This window comes from Aedes aegypti, chromosome 3 (assembly GCF_002204515.2).
Source record: "Aedes aegypti strain LVP_AGWG chromosome 3, AaegL5.0 Primary Assembly, whole genome shotgun sequence".
Lineage (NCBI taxonomy): Eukaryota > Metazoa > Arthropoda > Insecta > Diptera > Culicidae > Aedes > Aedes aegypti.
In genome coordinates, this window is record NC_035109.1 from 166,336,952 (window position 1) to 166,359,725 (window position 22,774).

General features: G+C 37.8%; 2 protein-coding genes across 5 annotated transcripts in view; one reads left to right on the top strand and one right to left on the bottom strand.

The window, feature by feature from the left end:
• Nucleotides 1-767: 767 nt before the first annotated feature.
• LOC5563959 (glucose dehydrogenase [FAD, quinone]) lies at nucleotides 768-3,141 on the bottom strand. Its single transcript, XM_001648247.2, has 2 exons — nucleotides 1,346-3,141; nucleotides 768-1,286 (listed from the first exon to the last, which is right to left on the bottom strand). The coding sequence occupies exons 1-2, from the start codon at nucleotides 2,858-2,860 to the stop codon at nucleotides 867-869; spliced, it is 1,935 nt and encodes a 644-aa protein (XP_001648297.2). The 5' UTR covers nucleotides 2,861-3,141; the 3' UTR covers nucleotides 768-866.
• An 11,617-nt stretch (nucleotides 3,142-14,758) lies between these two features.
• LOC5563966 (glucose dehydrogenase [FAD, quinone]) overlaps nucleotides 14,759-22,774 on the top strand; it is a 53,728-nt gene continuing 45,712 nt past the window's right edge. The window contains exon 1 of one of the 4 annotated variants that reach the window (XR_002502655.1): nucleotides 14,759-14,941. The gene's annotated coding sequence lies outside the window, so the exon portion shown is untranslated. The remainder of the gene's footprint in view (nucleotides 14,942-22,774) is intronic. The other 3 variants (XM_021854951.1, XM_021854952.1, XM_021854949.1) reach the window with 3 other exon arrangements.

Genomic DNA, 22,774 nt, shown 5'->3' on the forward strand with positions numbered 1-22,774 from the left:
AAATTCATGATAGAATTTCAGGTACAATCCCCGGAGGAATTTCTTGTTGAACTTTTTTATGGAATCACTGGTCAAACTGCTGATGGATTCCCTGAATATAATAATTCTGGAAAAATTGCTTGAGGAATATTTAAAGAACCCCTGGCGATTTTGCTAAAGAAAACGGTTAAATATTGTTAGAAACCCTGAGTGAAATATATAAAAACAACAAGCAAACATAGCACACGAGCAAACATAGCACCAACATGAGCATCCACCTGGGGGCGGAGTCAATGTTGGTCAAACCGTCTGAGCGTCTGTGGGCTGCATAACAAACAACAACGGCGCCGGCTGCGTCCGAATACAGGCCAATCTGGGCGCGGGAAGGAAATGTTCACGTTTTACTTGCTTTAAGGAAACCGTTGAGACCTCTGCACTTTCACAAGAGAACACTAGGAATTTAGATATGGGACAGGGCTGTTTAAGGTCGCACGGGACGTCATCATAATCACCCTATTCATTTCAAGAAGCAAATCCCAAGAACCACTCCATATATCGATGCGAAAATGTATCACTATGATTCTATATATGTAGTGCATAACCCGATAAATTTTTAGCTTTATCGGTTCATTAAAACTCGAGATTTGCTTCCACAAAGTTTTGATGATTATTGTTAGAGTGAGACGAAAGATAGGGAAAATAACACAATTCCCTTAAGGGATTCGTGTCGGTAAACATACTTAACAAAGGAAAAAAAGAAAACAGACATTTTTATATTTTGTATTCATATTTGCAGCATGATTTTTCATTCAATATCTTCAATTTATTGTGCCAGGGACCTCACAATAATCCAGAGATCCATAAACGTCGACATAGATTCTATCGATTTAGAAATATTGATAATCATACGTATAGCACGGCTTCAAATCTGGTTTGTCCAGTAGCTCTCGTATGAAATCGGACTTTATCATATCAGACGCCTTCTCGCCAATCATAACAGTTGGACCATTGGTGTTTCCAGAAACGAGAGTTGGCATTATTCCCGCATCAACGACTCGCAGTCCCGCGATTCCGTGCACCCTCAGACGAGCATCAACGACCGCCATGGGGTCCGATTTGGGACCCATTTTTGTCGTTCCCACCGGGTGGTAGATAGTCTGCGAATAGTGACGTACGAGGCACTCGTAGAATTGTTCACCCGTTCCTCCGCACGTGGTTCCTTGTTCGGTATCATAAATAAATTTTGGACGGAGCTGAGCGAGCGCTGGCGCTGTAGAAATATTCAAGCAAAATTTCAAGCCCTCAATCTGGAATAAAAATGTGTGGATCAAACAACAGAATCGAACATGAGACACATCATGCTTACCAGTGTGTCAATATCTCGTCTTTTAGAAAAATAATTGGGATAAATCGATATTTTGCTGTATGGATCTTTGTTAATCAATGTCAAGTGTCCTCTGCTTTCTGGCCTCAGTAGTAATGGCAAGCACATGAAAGAGTCGTGAAAGACCCAATTTCCGAAATTTTCGGCATAGTACTTATAAGTGAAAGATGATCCGTAAGCTGCCCATGTTCCTCCATCCGAAACATCCGATTGACCTGCCATGAATAATTGTATATCCGGTCGCTTACTGTTGGCAGAGTTGAATTTGGTATTGATGAATCCCATAATCTCGCACATTGGCATTCCCATCAATATCCCGCTGTTATTGAAAAGAAAATTCTCGATTGACGACTTTGTAACAGAATCAAGCATATTCACGGAAAGTGCGCCAGTATTGTTTGGATTTGTTATCAGAAAAACAAGACCTCCAGTGCCAACATGGTCTTGTAAGTTTTGCCCCACTCCGGGTGAATGGTGAATAACTTCAATTCCATGTCTCTCCAGCTCATTCCGGGGTCCTACACCTGATAGCATTAGCAGTTGAGGACTGTTCAAAGAACCTGCCGATAGAATTACTTCCTTTGTCACTAGCACATAGCGCCGTCTGTTGTCTTTATTAAACATAACTCCGTACGCTCTTTTCTCCTCAGGATCAATTAGAATTTTTTCCACCATGGTATTTAATGATACATGCAAGTTTTTACGCATGCCAACTGGACGCAGATAAGCTTTGGCCGTACTGCAACGTAATCCATTACGGATTGTACCATGAAGAGGTCCAAATACATGTTGTGACGGCCCATTCATTTCATCGGCCCAAACACCTCCCATCTGTTTTGCTGCTTCAACAAAAAACGGATATAGCTTCGTGTTACTCTTGAACAACTCAACTGTCAATGGTCCCGTCGTTCCATGCCAGGGTTTGTCGGCTATTTTTGGATCACGTACATTCTCCATTTTCACAAAATACGGCAAAACATCTTCCCAACTCCAACCAACATTTCCGAAACTTGCCCACTCGTCATAATCTTCTGGGTTGCCTCGAATATACATCATCGCATTAAGCACGGAAGAACCTCCAAGAACCTTTCCGCGAGGCCACGCACACTGCTCGTTTCCCATCGCTTGACAAAAACTCTGGTTGGGCATGGTTTTGAACTTCCAATCCAGTTTTGACTTCTGTAGCACAGGAAACGCATACGGGATTTCGGAAATGTACGTTTCTTCTGGGCCAGCTTCAAGCAGCAACACATCCCAATCGCAAACTTCAGAAAGTCTTGCAGCAACTGCTGCCCCTGCACTTCCACCGCCTACAACGACAAAGTCGTACACATCGTAAATGAATTCCGCTGGAATATCCTGAATCCGATTGTGAAAATCAACAATATCCGGGCGTTGTAGCCATATCATGCCGTCCATCAGAAGTAATAACAGAACACTGGTCGGACGCGTGTATGCTATTCTCAGGAGGGTGGCCTGCACTTCAAATGGCCCCATCGTAAATATATGGCCGAAAAATGACGACCTGTCTGCGTAACGTGACAGTAAATTTTGAACTAACTGGGTACATAATTCGCCCGAGTATGCAAGCTACCAAATTGTACTTCGCGAAGCCGTGCCCACTTGCCTTGTAGTAGTCAACATTTTTGTTATTAAATCAGCTGAGTTTTGCTAGACGCATCAAAACATTGGGGTAGTCTATTGCTGGTTGATGTCATGTGAAAATGTATTACAGTGGTTCATCTGCTGGCGAAACGCAGTCGTATAATTTATGTGAGTGATATGCTTCCAATGTATAACATAATATTTTATATTATGTGTACAAGTATCATAAAAATTTATGAATGAAATTTGAATAACATTTGCTAAGAAATATATTGATTAGTAGTTTATTTTAAAAAATAAGCTATCAATTTAAGCACAACTTGTTTACACACCGTGCATTCATGAAGATATATTCGTATGAAAAATAACTACTTAGACGTGAGCAGTAAAGTAAAACTTAAAACGTCTCAAATCTTTCAACTCAGTTAAGCGTTCCATAAGCACACAGCTGTTTAGTAAGAGATTGCTGAAGGTGGTCAATTCGATCCCAAACTTCTTTCTAAAGGGTGAACCCAAACCTTTGCACGATAACTTGAATGACTGTTTTACTGATTTTGAATAGGTTTCAGATTGCTCTGCAAAAACTTGTGAGTGCTCATCAAAGAATATAAGATTACGATTCTAATGGCACATTAATTTAAAATTTTTGGTCGATTCAATGCAGAGGACATTAGCCACACTTTTTCAGTGTGTTTTTCGAAAAATGTCACAGCTTTTAGTAAAAATTTTTGTAAACAAAATTCGAAAAATGATTTAGAAAAATACTTACAAAGTATGAATATCTCATTGCATTTCGTGCGCCATATAGAGTTTCAATTGAACATGTATTCACCGAAATATGATCCCAAACTTTTGCACGGAAGTGTATGATGTCATATTATTTTCACCCAAAAGTATGGAACAGCATTCTGCTTCAAATGCCGAGCACTTTGGTCATTGTGTCTCATATCCCGAACACCTTAGTTCAAACTCCGAACAGCATAAATAATTAGCATAAGCGTTGCCAATCTTTCACTTTTGTCAGGAGTTTTCAAGGTTTTTTAAGCTCAACTTTACAGTAATCTGGAAGATCCAGATAAAAATATGTTATGAAATTGTAAAGTTCTTCATATACAACATATCAAAGACTTCAACCAGACAAAACTCCCAAAATCGTCCAGATTCTTGAGGAAAAAAACGGCTTGGCATCTCTGATTAGCGTTTAAATTAAAAACATCACAAATGAATTAATCTGACTTAGTTGTTATGACCTTGACCTATACAATTGTTACAACTCCTAGAGGCCACATCAGTGTTAACATTCTAGTCGCCGCGCGGTTTGCCATTGTCAGAACCAGTGTTGTAAGCAATCACGGTGTCGATACGTTTTCGCTGATATTGGGCAGCGCTTCCCTTAAACATGCACAACACGAGCGATCAAGTGAATATCGAAAAGAAAAATGTCAATTGAATGCCACTGACCACGATAGCTTCGCTAGGAAACATTACGGATTTGTTTGTTTCTGTTCTGCTTTCACTATATACGTTTGTCACATTCGACATAACAGGCAAAATCAACCTTTTCATGTTGTTCATGATCCAATGTCTGAATTCTATGTAAAACTTATGATTTATGCAAATGTCATCGTGTAACACGGCATTCAATTGATACTTGTTTGTGTTTGTCGACGTTCATTCTAAAGCTCGTGCTGCGACTGCTGACCATGCCAACGAAACGAACGTCGCGCAAAGTGTCGAATGTTTAAAGCACTGGTCAGAACCATCGCGCTGATGTTGTGAACGAAAAGCGTGATTGTTTCAGCGGTGTTGTACAAAACACAACGGCGCGGCGACTGAAGTGTTAAGGTACTAAACTTGAAATCCAAATTACCGTCCGTAATTTAGCGGAATTTGGGGCAAGTGTGCCACCCCTGATTTTTGTAAAAACTACAAACTATATTTTTTATTTGAGCTTAACAATATGTTCCCTTATATTCCATAATACAATGGTCAAAATATGACGCAAATTGCTCTATTTTTCACGTATTTACATCGACTTTTGTAAAAACCATAAATTTTTTTATAAGATTTCGTTGTTTCTAAATAGCATGGTGAGAGGTAAATTAATAACGAATTTTTCAAATGTACTGTACATTGTGAAGCTATACAAATGTGTAAGTAATTGTGGCATTTGAACGAAAAAAATATTTAGTTTTACATACAAAATCCATTTTGGTTGAAATCTATACTTTTTGGGGCAAGTGTGCCACCTATTTGGTAAACAAAAATGGTTGGGGTGAAATTCATAAAAAATGTAAACATCATCAACAAAATCATGATAATGAACCAAAATGAGGCACCAGTAGTGGTTTTTGAAGTGTAGAAAAGGAATAGCAAACATTTTTGCTCCCACAATGATTTTTTTCTCCAAATATTCGATAATAACATGGTTTTAGGAGTTTTAAGAACTATTTTACTTATTTTCATCAATAATTTACCTTTATTTAGTGCTGATCTAGTGTAATATTATACAGATCCTCCATAATGAAAGAGTAATTCATATTTCGCATTGAATGAAGACAAAAAAACCGATTTTAGTTATTCGAATTGACTAGTAGAGAGTTCCGCATGTGATGAACCTTGTTATAAAGCATCCCCTCATGACGGTAAACCTAAAAATATTTTTAAAATTTTCAATTAGGCTCTGCTTTGTTAGCAATATTAACAGGAAATAATGAAAATTTCATTACAAGTAGAATCACATGAATGTTCATTCGATGGCCGTCTTGGCCCATAAGGGTGGCACACTTGCCCCATAGTGTTGAAAATCAGAGTATTTTGGATGATATTTGAGGAGCTCCAAAACTAATACTTTTTGAAATTATTTTCTTTTTAAATGGCACAGTGCTTATGAAAAGATGACGGGTTTTTTAAGCTTTAGACAAAGTTAGAGAACAATTTGCTTAAGGTGGCACACTTGCTCCAAATCCCGCTATTGTTATTTTATTTACGAAATAGGGACTGTTACAAACTAAAGTTGGAAAACTTAGTTTAGTTTTCCTCTTTAAAATGTTTCTGAAGCTTGATATGCTTCATTTTCATTCATTTATTTAGTTAACATCTAAACAGATAACACTGAATCAACAATTTCGTGCCACAATACTCGGTTCATGACCGCGTCTCTCCATCCTCGGTTCTGCCCCACGCTCGCCAAATCGATACGCACTTGATCCGCCTACCTAGCTCGCTGCACGCCATGCCTTCTTGTACCAACCGGATCCGATGCGAACACCATCTTTGCAGGGTTGCTGTCCGGCATTCTTGAAACATGCCCTGCCCATTGTACCTTCCAGCTCTGACCACCTTCTGGATACTGGGTTCACCGTAGAGTTAGGCGAGTTCGTGGTTCATCCTTCGCCGCCACACGCCGTTTTCCTGCACACCGCCAAAGATCGTCCAAGGCACTGGATGTTTGAAGACTCCAAGCGTTTGCAAGTCCTTCTCGAGCATCGTCCACTTTTCATGCCCGTAGAGGACTACCGGCCTTATGAGTTGGTGCGGGTGTGATTTTTTTTGACCGCAGCTTCTTGTGGAGACCATAGTAGGCCCGACTTCCACTGATGATGCGCCTCCGTATTTCACGGCTAACATTATTGTCAGTCGTCAGCAAGGATCCAAGGCAGACGAACTCGTCCACCACCTCGAACGTATCTCCGTTTATCGAAACATTGCTACCTAGGCGAGCCCTGTCGCGCTCGGCCCCACCAGCTAGCATGTACTTTGTCTTGGTCGCATTCAACTTTTGCTGCCTCGCGTTTCAGGCGGTTGTACAGGTCTGTCACTTTTTCAAATGTTCGGCCGACAATGTCCATATCATCCGCGAAGCAAACAAATTGACTGGATGTCGTAAAAATTGTACCCCAGCTGTTAAGCCCAGCTCTCCGCATGACACCTTCAGCGCAATATTGAACAACAGGCACGAACGTCCATCACCTTGTCGTAGTCTCCGGCGGGATCCAAACGAACTGGAGTGTTCGCCTGAAATCTTCACACAATTTTGCACACCTTCCATCGTCACTCTTATCAGTCTCGTAAGCTTCCCAGGAAAGCTGTTCTCGTCCATGATTTTCCATAGCTCTACGATCGACCACGTATCCTATGCCGCCTTGCGTTGGCACCTGGTATTCACGACATTTTTGGATGATTTGTCGTACAGTAAAGATCTGATCCGTTGTCGATCGGCCGTTACCGAAGCCGGCTTGATAACTTCCCACGAACTCGTTTACTACAGGTGATAGACGACGGCAGATGATCTGGGATAATACTTTGTATGCCGCATTTAGAATGGTGATCGCTCGGAAGTTCTCACAATCTAAATTTTTCGCCCTTCTTGTAGATGGGGCATATTACCCCTGCCTTCTACTCATCCGGTAGCTGTTCTGTTTCCCAGATTGTGGCTATTAGCTGATACGGACAAATGGCCAGCCTCTCCGGGCCCATCTTCATGAGTTCAGCTTGGATACCATCCTTACCAGCAGTTTTATTGTTCTTGAGCTGGTGAATGGCGTTGTCCCATCCTTCATTGCCTGTGCTCTCAGCGCCATTCAGGTGTTAGTCGAAGTGTTGCTTCCACCTTCCACCTCACGCTCGTCCGTCAAAATGCTCCCATCCTGATCCCTACACATCTCGGCTCGCGGCACGAAGCCGTTGCGGGATGCGTTGAGATTCTGATAGAACTTACGTGTTTCTTGAGACTGGCACAGCTGTTCCATCTCCTCGCACTTCGTCTCCTCCAGGCGGTGTTTTTTCTCCCAAAAGAGGCGGGTCTGCTGTTGCCGTTTCCGTCTATAATGGTCCACGTTCTGTCGAGTCTGCAGCATGACCGCCCGTGCTGCATTCTTCTCCTCCAGAATCTGCCTACATTCCTCGTCGAACCAATCGTTGCTTTCAGCTGCATTGATGATGGCTGCTTTTACTCTCTTCCGGTAATGCAACCTCGAGGTGCTGCACGTACGCAGTTGCGACATCCGGTTGCTTATGCCGCTCTAGGTCATACCGAACCTGTCCAGCACACCTCCTGCAGCGCCTACGATGCCGAAACCGCGGGTTTGTATGGAGAGTATGGGTGTGCTTCCGATGAAGTTGAGAGATTTGCAGTTCCACGTACCGAGTTTCCAATCGCTAGTCCATTTTCGTCGCTGTGGTCTTTGCCGATTGTTCCGGTTCGTATTCTCTCGTTGACGTTCCTGTGCTGATGTGTTTTTACGGTTGGCTTGCAGGGATACGCGAGGTACCAATGGTACGTCATGCCCAGCCATTTACCGTACGTTACTGGTAAAACTCAATTTGAAACAGCAATAAAAATAAAATTCTCAAACTTTCAGCAGTTTTTGATGATTCTCCTTTGCGTAATCTATATCAATGGGTCAAAAATGTGGAATATTGAAGACATTACTCTTATGAGCACGAACTGTATTTATTAACTTTTCAAGAAAATCAAAGTTTTTTCCACACAAAATCAAGTCCCGATATCTTTCCGAAAGGAGAAAGAGTTCCAACCGACGATTGGAAAGTTCAGCGCTCATTGGCTGACGAACAAGAACAACTTACGAATGCTATATTTCAGCACCACCAACGAAAAAAAAATAACATTATAATTACATGTAACATAATTCATATATTTTATAATTTATTTAGTTTTTCTAGATCTCGTGTTGTGCACCTTCCATTCCGCATCAACTATATTGCCATTTTGTCTGATCACACGATCGTTTCGTCTCGTTTTCTTCCCTTTTTCCACTCGATGTTTCGGTTGACAACCGCCGTGCGGTACTAGATGGCCAGCAAAAACAAGAAAAAGCAGAGCGCTCTTCAGATTTCAATCGTTACACCTCCAAAACAGATTATTCTCTGACTTCGTTCTACGGTAACGGATTGACAGCGACAGATAAAAAATGTAGAAGTTCGAAGGGAGTAAAGTAGCTCGAGTGTATTGCTCATTGATGTGTCTAAAAATAGAATCATTTGTGTTTATTCTAATGTGGTCGTAATCGTGAAAGCTCAACCAAAAGGTTGGAAAGCTAGACGGGTAAAGGTCTATGCTTTGATGCTTTGTCGTGCTCACTGGTGTGATAATCGCGTATCGAGTTGGATTTTCTCTGTATATTGCTTTATAGTATGTACTCATAAGTAGCTGCGTATATAAATGATTCAGTTTTTCAACTTCTGTTTCCTTTTTATAAGAATATCTATAGTAAATTTAAATAAATTACTTCTTATTTATAACCGAGAAGTTATAACTCGATTATCCAATAACTACTATTCCACTCGACCATGCATCTAACCAAACAGAAAATGAACTAAACCTCTATGATGTATGAAAGATTATCTATTACCATCGATTCCACTCTCAGAACTTAGATCTTCGAGATAAGTAGCAAAAACAGTTAAAACTGGACTATTTTAATTAAAAGTTCCTCATTCATGTTCATTGATATTTTTATCGTTAGTTAGTATCAGCATTGATAAGAAATAGAAACTCCTGTTTTGTTCCTATTGCGAATTCGTTACTGTTGATTCAATGTCATCCTTCTTAAAGATGTTATGATGCGTCAATTTTTGTACATTACTTATTCAATGAAAACATTAAATTTAAATATTGTTTAATATTATTGCAAATGGATTACCGAAATATATTCTCATACTGGAGATATGCATTTGTGATACAATCTCACCTCTACGACGGTAATTCGTTATTTATAACAACTTCCCTGGGCATAGAGTATCATCGTACCTGCCACACGATATACGAATGCGAAAATGGCAACTTTGGCAAAGAGAGCTCTCAGTTAATAACTGTAAAAGTGCTCATGAGAACACTAAGCTGAGAAGCAGGCTCTGTCCCATTGGGGATGTAATGCCAAGAAGAAGAAAGAAGAAGAACAACAGTAGCACCTATGAAGCAATTGAACGCCATGCTTTCTCGCTGTTCATTGATAATGTCTACACTATCTAACCAACCGATTTTTACTAATCACCAAAACAGCCAAACATAGGATAAGAATGCACTACGTGGACCTCACCCGTTGAATACACGTTCTTGCGATAAAGTTGTCCAAGATAACACAATCTTCTCCGCTTTTTAATACTTCTTCTCGATATTAGCCGAATGAAAATCGTGGCCCTAAATGAAACGGTTTTAGCAATCATACATTTTCAAATTTCTAGGAACAATAGAAGTAACAACCCTTATATGCTTACGATGCTAGAAAACGCATGGATTTGTTTGGTCTCATTCTGATTCATGCATCATCTCATATACCGCGTTTTGTCTCAAATTCCGAACAGATTCATATTCCGAATACTCGGTTTTTGTATGGCGATCGGGTCGAAATATTTCGAAGAAATATGTCATCACATTGCCATTTTATACTTTGTAAGTTGTGATGACTCTCTAGTTCGAGGTCAGTAAAACCTAAGACAGTAAAACTAGCTTAAATAAAATTATTCATTTGAATACAATTTAATCTAGCTGTTCGGAATTTGTAGTCACGGTTGGCCTTAAGTGCTAGGAATATGAGTCAAAACGGGATATACACAAATAAACGCGTATTGGTATATGATTGTATTGCTATGCATTTCACATTGATAGCATTTGAAGTTTCACAGTGGCCCTTTTGTAGGGTAAATGTTGATTTGATAACAATAATATTTTTAGGTAATGGTTGCAAATACTCTGCGTATTCTCGACATATCATCTATTGAAATTCCACTAACCTAGAATACGTTCCAAAAAGAGAGAATATTCTTTTTGTATTTCCAAAAATACATAAAACTATAAAACTGTCTATTGGATTAAAATGATGTGCTAGAAGAAATTTAACGAGTTCACATGGGCTACAAGTAAGATTCAATACAACGTTACCTCGCTATAATATAACCTCGTAATGTAATGTAATTTTCCAAAGGTTTGTGGTGAAAGATTACGCGTTTGAAATCATTTAATGATTGCTTCAAATCCCACCGGTCGAAGATTTTTTTCGATTAGATATTTTCTCGATTTCCCAGGGCATAGAGTATCTTTGTACCTTCCACACTATATACACATGCAAAAATGGTCAACTGTGAAAGTGATCATAAGAACACTGAGCTGAGAAGCATGCTCTGTCCCAGGGGTAACTTCAAAATAGGGGATGAAGTTTCTTGTGTATAAAGTTAAAACATCAAGAGGAGATCATCTCGACACTTAGGAGTCATCCATTAAAGACGTAGCATTTTAGGGGCCAGGGGGGTTAAACAAATGTGTGACGATGTGTGACTAGGGGGAATGGGGGCCAAACTATTGGGCGTAGTATTTTGGATCATGTTGGTGGAAACAGTAGCGCTCAAAAGAAAACTAACAAAAGATTTTTATCTATCTTTTTTGGTTTAAGTTATTTATCTTCGGTTCCAAAAGGATTACGATATTTTTCTCACTTGTACCAACAGTTGCAGTAAAGTGTCCTATAATGGAGGATCGCACAAGAAAATAATGTATATCGCACTATAGGGAGACAAATTAAAAATATACCGCGACTAAAGGAACAATGCATCAATAGTGGAGATATTAGTTTTCACTGACGTGTCGTAGGTTACTGCGATGAAATTATTGTTCTCATAAAATAAATGGTCGCAACTTCCCTTTACAACAGTAATATGTACAATCATTGCGCTTCTTGAATTTTGAGCAATTAAATGAAGTTGAATCGTGTCTAGTACCTCCACTATTGGAACATTTACCCTATACTTGTTTTATAAAAATGTTAACAACAAAAACACTGCTAACATAAAGTTAACCTATATAAAAATAAATTATTAACAGAACAACAAAATAAGGAAGAGAATTATAAACGTGGATTTTTGTATTGTACCTTTTAATTCCGCCGTATTTGCATTATCCTTAGACAGATACGCGTATTTAGATTACCACTTGTAGCCTTCTTCAATGTCAGTTACTCGTATCCACTAAAATCCACTTTTATAATTATCTTGATTGAAATTCTGCTCAGAGGGTTCGAATATGTAGAAGAGTCAAAATAGTAACCTAAACAGGAACGAAGTTTGTTTAAAAATGTTTTCCTAATTACTTTTGGGCAATACGATGTATAAAACTATTATTTGTCAAATCGTCCTGACGTTTCAGTCCGTTATCATTATCTAATTATGTTTTGAATTTCTGAAATTCAACGTTTGTTAGTAATATTGTTGAAGGAAAAACAAAATAAAATAAATGTGCGTAGGGGACGGGGATGGTTTGAACGTAACTTCAAAAAGAGGGGGTATCAGCATTTGTGACCAAATGCTAAGAGGGGCGAGGAGGGTTTAAAATCAGTGGAAAAATGCTACGTCATTTATAGACGATCCCTTATGGTACATCAATCATCGAAGCGAAAACAATTTAAGTTTGCTTTCTTTTTCGTTTCTGGCATTACGTCCCAACTCATCATAGCATCACAATCCTTTAACCCGTATAGGCCTGAGTGGAAGCAAAATTTCTAAAACCCTCACCGCTCATCGAATTCTTAATGGATTCAAATGATTTTTTGTCAGTATACTGGCACACATATCTAGTTTCAAGAAGCGGACAGAGGAACGCGGAAATATTCTTGCGGCTGGAGTTATTCCGGTGGATCACTGGGTCAGGTCGGGTGAGAAGGGTACTGTGCGTTTGTGCCCCTGAAAGTAGGCGAATTTCAAGTCACAGATAATTTCCGGAATCGGCTATAATGTGACGGAATTTTAAGAAATTATCATCAGTGTATACCTTTTGAGAAACGATTTAATTGTATAACTATGAGCTTTGAATTTGAATAACCCTACAAATGGCCATTTTCGGGTCCTGAGACGCCTCAAACTTATGATGAAGTGGCCAATTTGTATCTGAATAACTGTGCTATGCTTATGGGAACGCATTTTAGTGTACAATTATGTTTTATTTCTACTTTTCGAGAGTTGAAACGGTTTAGTATTCAACAAATCTACAGCCACTTCTTCCGGGTATTACGTCCGAATGGCCACATTCGGTATATTTTAAACTTTGCAAAACTCTTCATTTATAATTTTGAATATCAGATCTTAATGATTTATGCAAATTTAAATGATTTTCATTGCAAATAAATAAAGGTAAATTGGCATGTCCCAAAAATCAGTTCTTTTTTACCCGACTTGACCCAGTGACCCACCGGAATAACTCCGGCCACAGGAATATTTCCGAATTCCTCTGGCCACTTCCAGAAACTAAATATAGCCAGTGAACTGACGAAAAATCATTTGAATCAGTTAAGAATTCGCTGAGTGGTGAGAGTTTCAGTATTTTTGCATTCACTCAGGCCTATACGGGTTAAGACTGAAAAAGGGGGGGGGGTGATGAAGGTTGATGGGGGGTGTTGTAAAGTTTGTATGAGAAAACGTATTTTTTTTTAAGAAATTCAAAATAAAAAACTATTTTCTAATGATTTGTTTGTTTCGCCCTAGGGAAACCAGCACTTTAGTTTCCCCAAGGTGACACGGGAGACCGTGTTATATTCCCTATCTTTTGTCTCACTCTAACAATTATCATCAAAACTTTGCAGAAGCAAATCTCGAGTTTTATTGAACTGATTAAGTTGAAAATTTATTGGGTTGTGCACTACATATATACAATTATAGTGATACATTTTTCGCATTGATATATTGAGTAATACTTGAGATTTGCTTCTTCAAAGGGATAGGGTTTGTGGAAGCGGGGACGGAAAATCGCCAACATTGTCTTATGTAATTAATGGACTGCCCCTAAGGATATTATAATCAAACTTTTATACAGGGGGAACTCTCAGATTAAATGTAATAAATGCAGTTTTCTTGCGAAGTTAACCAAGTATTTAAACTGTTTTGGTTGACCTATGGCTTTATGAGGTTTTGTGCTAACAGAATTAGGGCCCATTCACACATGTCATACTAAATGGGGTGGATGGGTTTGCTCAAGTTGTTATATAAAAAAATCGTAAAATATTCATACACAATGCGTTACGTGGGGATGGGTGAGTGTCACAAATGTCAATTTTTGGCGTTATGAAATTTGTAACTGAACCCTTATGACACTATTGAAAAGTCTGAAAATAGTCTCTTTATGAGAGATAAGGGGTCATCGAAAAATGACGTCCATCATTTGGGGAAGGGGAAGGGGGTCTATGAAAGTGTGACAGTGCATGGTAATGTATATTAGTTATTGGAAAAAGCGTGACAGAGGGGGGAGTGGGGGTCTAGAAATCCCAAAAAACGATGGACGTCATATTAGAATCGTCCCTTAGGTAATGAGAAAAAATATCCATCACAACACGATCCTCGATCTGTGAGATTCAACCCTATGACCATCATTATAATCATGCTGAATAGATACGCGTTTACCGCTACGGTTATTTTGAAAGAAAAAAAAAATCATTGTAAAGCTACGTTCGGTAAAAATAAAGTCGGTTTTCTGGAATTTTTTTTTATTGAAGAATTTTGATTTGAAGTTATATTACCACAATACAATTTTCAAAACATAGAAAAAAGTTGAATCATCAAATTTTATTAAAAATTTTGACCTAATGATACAATTACAGCATATTCAAACGTTTTAATGGAACTTTTTTTTCTATTGTGTAGTATACGAAAAAAAAAAACAACAGAGATAAAAAACATAATCCATTGAAGCAATATCAAATGTTTGTCGACCACCGAACCACTGCGCACCGGCTAATCCCAAGAACAAAACAGCTGGAATAGCCAACCAGAAGATGTAGGGTAGGCCTACATGCTCATCGGTTATTTTCGTCTTGGACGACTGTTTGACGCTATATTTCTTCGGCTAGCTCTCTATAAAGCCGATTCGCACGGAAAGGATTCGGTTCAGTTGCTGTTTCGTTATCAGACAATTCGGACGTCCAGTCGTAGTTAAAAATCGCCGGTAGTGATCATTATAGTGTACCATCATCTGTAAGTGTCGGATTAATTCTAATCTATTTTAAGAATGCAAAAAGATGTGTATTTATTGAATAAGCAGGGTGCCATAATATAACGATGATTGGCGATAATTATTATGTGAGCAAAAAGTGAAGTGACCGAAACAACGGGATTTCTGAAAGGGATAGGAAGACACAAGAACGCAACAGGGAAAAGAAACGAGTGTGAAGAGTGATCATCTGCAGCACGAGAGTTGCTTCAATGTCCCATAATACGGTTACTGTGCTTCGCGGACACCGATCATATGTGTGTTAGCTGAGTTGTCTTGTACTATTTAAATGTGGTTGCAAGTTTTGTTGTAAGTTGGTCACTTGCTCTATTTTGCATGAACGGTGAAGCGACATCATCGGAAGATTGAAAATGTGACTAGGTCGTTATTCCAAAAAGGCATGTTTTCGTGGTGATTAGGTTTATATTGAAGGTCGAACCCGTAATAGGCAAACAAGTAAAATCCTTCAATAAGCGGACAAGTGCAATGCATAGATATCGGTTTGAACTGCGTGATGCATGTCTGAAGGTAGCTGGCGAGAAGGTGATCATGTGCAACGTACCGTAAGAAAATTGCAATATGAAGGCCATCTCGGACGTTAGTTAGATGAACAGAAATCAAGTGCATGGTAATAAGAACTGCAAACGGGTTTTTAGTGCGTGACTTTTTCTTCTAATTCAAGTTAGGTTGTTCGAGTGTTTCAGTGAAGATAGCCGGCCTGCTAGGCAAATAAATGAGACGATTTTGATTTAAAAACGCAAAATAATTTGTCTTCAAATTGCAATGCATCAAACAGCAACAGCAACGCTTACAACAGTAATTATAAGTAATTATAAATCATTTCAGTCCAAAATGGATAACAAAATCTTGGAAAATTGAAACTATTCTTCTTCTTTTTGGCATTGCGTCCTATTTGGGGCAGAATCTGCTTCTCAGCTTAGTGTTCTTATGAGCATTTCCACAGTTATTAACTGAGAGCTTTCTTTGTCAAAGTTGCCATTTTCGCATTCTTATATCGTGTGGCAAGTACGATGATACTCTATGCCCAGGGAAGTAGAGGAAATTTCCTTTACGAATAGATCCTGGACCGACCGAGAATCAAACCCAGATACCTTCAGCATGGTTTTGCTTAGTAGCCGCGGACTCTAACCACTCGGTTAAGGAAGGCCCTATTGATACTCCTGTTTCTTAATTTTGTCAATTACAATCAATGGATGTTCTTTTATTTGTGATTTAGTGTCCAATCGGAAGAAAGCTGCACTTGTGGCTACAAGTGGTAGTCGAAATACGTGTATCTAAACAGATAATACAATTAGGGGGGAATTGAAAGGTACTATAGTCAATCTACTTTTAGATATTATTTATTGAGATTCTGCTCGGAGGGTGCGAATAGATAAAAATGAGCTTTTTTGTCCATTTAATATTTTTGCCCATGTATGTTTACACAAATATCCATTGTGCATTTAAAATGGATTTTCTAGCATCACATTCGCCTGAACGGCATGGCAATGAATGCTTCTTAGCGATATGCTTGCCGATAGTGCTTCCTGAAAGTAAGTTTTAACAAAAAAATGCTATCGTAGTGCTATACCTTCAAGAACGTCCTCTATGGACGTCAAGAACGCTAACGCCAAAACACAACATGTTTTAACCGCTCTCATTCTTTCTTTCCCCCATATTTCGCATGGCCACTTTTGGTCGTTTGTTTGTTTTTGCTATTAATACGTGACTGTGACTCGTACTTACAACTAGGATGATGTCATCATTTTAGACCGGTCGCATTACAGTATATGCTATAGGGGGAGATCCCCCAGTACCGGACACTTAAGCCACTAAATTCATAGTTCGAAAAATATTGATTTTATGGGCTCGTGTTACCCATTTATGATAAATATTATCATTTTTATAGTGTACAAAAATAAATTTGAAAATATAAACATGAATTTTGACATTACATTTTGATGATGTATTTTTAGTACCAAATTGATCGATCTTGAAAGGTGGCACCCAATACCGGACACGATCTAGAAATGCCTCGAAATTTGAAAATTTGAACATCATTGAATGTGCACTATAGGAATAGTTTATAATTACCAATTCAATGCATTTGCATCATTTACAAGAATAATTTGTGTTTTTCTTAGTTCGCAAGATGCCTATCAAAAACATCTTCCATATATGATGCAAAATAGCACATTTTACGATGTTGTTCTGAATGTTAATTCTTACTAATTTTATTGCATGTTTGATACCATGATAGACGGAACCCATGAAAAATGATAGTATTTTGAGACACTGACGCAATAATTACAAAGATATCATATAACAAATCAAGCTGTCCGAAACTGAGGGACAGGAGGTGCTTAACGAAAATTGTAATTTGTCCATATTTAGTTCGATTATGGTACAAAATACATTTATACTATCAAATTAGGATTATGTTCGATCATGTTTGCGTGATCCAAAGTATTTTTTCTTATTCAAAATAATTACTAAATAGGCTCAAAAATAAGAGAATACGTCAATTTTTTAAAGATTTTCAAACTTTTCTACTTTTTAAAAAGCCATGCATATTTCAAGGATTCTACGCAAACATTAGTCTCCATAATAGCTTTCTTTTCTACTAATACACCTTCTTGATTGGACCATGATTTCTCAATGTTTCAACTTTGTCCGGTATTGAGTGCTGTCCGGCACTGGGGGATCTCCCCCTATGCCATGAGATGAGCAGCTTTAATTTAATGCTATATATATTAGGCATTTCAATTATGCAGAGCATACTTAACATAATATCAGAAGTCTTTATGCTCAGATAGGAATTTATCGATTCTAGAATATTTCAACTGCGAAATTATATTCTGAAATCAAGCATATTGGAACCATAAACCGGTGGTAGATCCTTAGGAATTGACACATCGTCAATTCAATTTCGACAAAATCAGTTCTTCCTTAACCTCTATTAGTGTACATACTGACATGCTACGCCCAAATAAAGACTACTTTCTTTGAAAAAAAAAAAAAAAAACAAAAAACTATTTTAGAATTAAAAAACTATATAAGTATAGTATGATTTCATCATACACAGTTCAGTAGTTTACACTAAAGCTGACAAAACATTTCTAACATAAATTGTTTAGTACTAACTTTTTCAACAGTTTTACTCACACCATCAGAAACTGTGAATATTTTTATGCAAAACAGACCTTATTAACCCGTAGGCTACGGTGCTGACATACAAAATGCAAATTGCTCGTATTTGGGCATAACTCCAAATTTTTCAATGAAATTTTGAGGATTGCTTCACTATTAGTTGTAGTTTCATAAGTGATGAGAAGCTATAGCTCCAGACTATTGTGGACAAAGTTATTCCAGAACATCTCTGGGTCAGGGAGGGTAAAAAACAAATAAACTTTCTTTTAGAACTCATTTAAATGTTAAAAATAAAATAGTTTAAAACCATCATTGGACATCTATAAACTAGAATACATATAATGTAAGGACAGTGAAATTCAATTCAAAGCCCTGTCTCTTTTTTATTAGCTTTATTTTCACCTGTCAAATTTTCTTGAAGAATTACTGTACTACGAGCGAAATTTACCATCGACAAATTCAGTATGATTTTAAGAAATTGTTAGTTGGTACAGACCAAACTACATTATACAATTGCAAACATTGTGATTTGATATCGATTGGGTGTTGACTCTACTCTAACCCTCATGAAGATACCTGCGTGGACAAAATCTTAAAACATTCATTATTTGTCGGTTAAATGACGAGAGTATACCGAAAAGTTTAGTCAAACTAGCGAACATGGAAAAAAAAAGTTGTTGAAATGAGCTACCTCCATTCCTTCCTTTCTGGCGTTACGTCCCAACTAGGATAAAGCCTGCATCTAAGCTTACATACTCACACAGATTACGATGAAATAGCACCGTAAAAAAATAAACACCAGCTGTACACCTATTCTACACCTTTGGGCAGAATTAAAAAGAATCTTATACGACATTTTTAGTTACGTCCTTTTGAAGGCATAATTGTCAAAAACGTTAATTTTCAATTCATTAACAATATATTTCAATACCGGAAGCCGATTTGGAATGTTTTCGATTATATAAAATCATTAAATTACAATAGTTAACTGATTATGTGCAGGCTCAAGTGCTACAAGGCATTACGGAGCCGATTTAATTTTGTAATTACATACCTCTATTTTTCAACATAACCATTTTAATCATTTAAAAAACATAAGTTCTGGTGTTCGAAATAAAATTTTTATATGTACTTACTAAGTGCAAGTTTTATAACAAGGCGCATGCTTGTTTCAAAGCATTCCTTCGGGCCTACAGTTTACTTAAGGTGAACGACTTCTTGGAAACCACCATGGCCCATTTCGCATAGTTTGTTATTTTTATTAGTTCATTTATTCACAGCCCAATGAAGATTTACAGTCAACCTCTGATATGGAATATCTAAGGTTTTCAGCTTAGAAGAACTTTCGTTATTTTTATTGTATGACATATTGTTGTTCTTTATTGACTCTTCTAGTCGGTCTCCAAGTCTTGAAGAAAACCTCTTAATCAATTTCCAAAGACATTTTCAGTATTATTCTACTAAAATACGGGACACCGTGAATGTTTTGAATGGCTTATCAATCAAATAGACCACATAACAAGTTATGATTCTGCGCAATAAAAACACATACTAAAACCAAAGAAATCATGAATTGCTTTTTTAGATTTAGCTATCATTTGGCTTAGATGTCATCATACTTGCCTGAACCTACGAGCTAGTAATACAAAATAAAGTACGCACTGGCTATTTTTCCATACAAATGGGTCAAGTTTCTAAGCTTGGACCTCGAGTTCTAGTGCTAAGATTGATATGCAATTTTCACCGCTGCTTGAAAGTAACTTTAAATTTTCTAAGCTAGAAATTCAGAGCTGATCCTCAACAAACTTTGAAGTTATCGCAGACCTGCTATTTTGACAAAAATGATCCAATTTTGAATTCGAAATAATTCTTTGTATAATAGTATTTTGTAATAAAAATTATTGTTTTCAAAATGTTTCCAAAATCAATTCATGCTGTTTTCCGCATTTTGTTTATCATTTTCCATAACTCAAAAGTAGTTTTACTTATTATATACCATTCAATGAATTTGAGCAGGTAACCAAAACTGATTTAACTTCCAATCAGTATCAGCATACTCATAGCGTCAGGGGATCAAGGACATCCGGAAAGCGAACAATTTAGTTCGCGATTTTGCCGCTAGGTGGCGCTAGTGAGCATGTAAAATTGACATTTTGAACTAGTTCTAGCTTGTGGTCCATAAGAGATAGAAAGTTCGGGTCTTTGGCAAAGTTGCTCAGGGGTTCAAGGGCATCCGGAAAGGGAACAGTTTAGTTCGCGATTTTGCCGATAGGTGGCGCTAGTGAGCATGCATTCAAAAATGAGGTGTCACATGAAATGAATCATTTGGATATAAAGCGAATCATATCTGAAAAAATGAACAAGAATGTAATCGGTCCTGAATTACTTGTGTATGAAGCGAATATTACCTTCGCTTTCCGGATGTCCTTGAACCCCTGAGCAACTTTGCCAAAGACCCGAACTCTCTATCTCTTATGGGATTCTACCCCATTAGGGGTCATGCACAAATGATGTCACGCTCCAAGGGGGGGAGGGGGTTGAGCCAAGTGTGACAAGCCTTACAAAATTTTCGGAGGACTCATACAAAAAGTGTGACAAAGGGGGGGGAGGGGGTCGAAAAAGTTGAAATTTAGCGTGACATAATTTGTGTACCATCCCTTATCCCGAATGCTATTTCCCCGAATCCCATCACCCCGAATTCCATTACCCCGAATGCTATTTTCCCGAATTCACAATTATTTTGACATGATGATATTGATGACATTTCCCCATGATTTTGGAATTCGGGGTAATGTCACTCGGGGTGATGGGTCGTTCGGGGTTTTGGAATTCGGGGTAATGGCGTTCGGGTTAATGGCATTCGGGGTAATGGGATTCGGGGTAATGGGGTAGAATCCTCTTATGGATCACAAGCTAGAACTAGTTCAAAATGCTCAATTTTACTTTAATACATTGATGAAAAAGTTTTATGAGTGCAATTGGAACATTGTTATACGACATGCAATTGAGTTTCCAAATTTAAAAATAATGTCTCAAAATCCAGAACATTGATATTTTTTTATATTTCTAATTAAGACAGAACCTTCTTTCCTTCTTCTCAGCATAACTTTTTAAAAAGCACTTCCAAAATTGTTAGCTGAGAGCTTCGTTCGCCGTTTTTGCATTCGTTTGTCAAGTAGCAAGCAAAAATATACTATAGAGTGCCGGTACCAATGGTTGTAATGTACCAGTAGATTGGACTGTGGAAAAAAATGTACTTTTTGCGATAAAAACGACATGCGCTATTTTTGATGCATAGATCGCCTCTAGTTTAGTCGAATTGCCAAATTTCAGCTTTTTGTTTTATCAAAAAGTCATATAAATAATTAAGTTTACGCAAAAAAATCGCTCCCTTGCACCAGTAGTTGCCGTCGTGTTCCAGTAGTGGATCAACGGATAGAAGAGGTTTTTAAATGGATGTAAAAAATGAAGAAATGTCCCAGAGATAAACTTTTTGCTTCATTCGAAAGATATTAGTTGCTGTTCAGAATAATGTTAAACCAATGTAAAAATTTACTATTATGTTTAAAATTCCTTGTATCATTCCAGAACGTCTACTACTGGAGCACTAGCGCAACTACTGGAACACGTGTACCAATAGTGGCTCAAGCGATTTTAGGCTCAAAAAATAATTTTATCACTCTTTTTATATTTTTCCCATATAGTAGAGGTTGAAACCTTTCTATTGACGCCAAAAGATCTCTGTGAAGGCTTTTCGTTATTATGCTATGATTTTTTATAGCTTAGGTAGTCCACTAATGCCACCGGCACCCTATGCCTTGGAAAGTCGAGAAAAATTGCATTATTAGAATATTTATGCTCGGGGGGATTAGATTCACGAATCATAGTATGGTCTTGCTGGACAGCTGCGGTTTAGCACTGCAGCATCTAGGGCCCAGAACTTGTAATCTTCAAACTATTGGGCATGTTATGTTTAATGAAGTTTGTAAGTAATTACAAAAATATATCGGCTCCGTAATGCCCTTTAGCACTTGGGCCTGCACATAATCGGCCAATTATGGTTTCCTGTAAATTTTTGTTTTTTTTTTTTCAATTCTGCGCAGAAGTGCAGAATAGCTTAGACCAGGGGTTTTCAGCCTTTTTGGCTCGCGGAGCACTTTTTGAAATAAAATTGTTGCGCGGAGCACCTGCTTTTCGTCATCCCTTCGTTTGAAATATGGATTTTTCAAATTCATTTCTTTTTTCGCTGAATTCAGCAAAGTTTTGTTGATTTTTGCCTAGCTGAATATTGATGCTTATTGTCAGTATCAATTTTCTGAATTTCAGCGATGTTTTGTCAGTTTTCAACTATTTGGTTAGCGGAATCGATTATGTGTGTATAATTCCTATGAAAACCGTGAAGTACGATTTATTTTGCTCAATCTCTCATCATTATGATTTTATTTTTAAATTATAATTCAAATCCGAAAAAATTGTTTTCATTTGATTGCGCAACCTTTTTTTGTTTCAAATTTGATTTTTCGTCAAATATTCAAGAAAATCGTGGCTTGAAATTGGCAGAACTGCTTTGGTAGGGAAATTTTCCGACTTTCGTTGTAAGTGTGAAAAACTGAACGAGTCTTTGTAGCAAAATATCTTTTAAACCTTTTTTAATATGTCTGAACTGC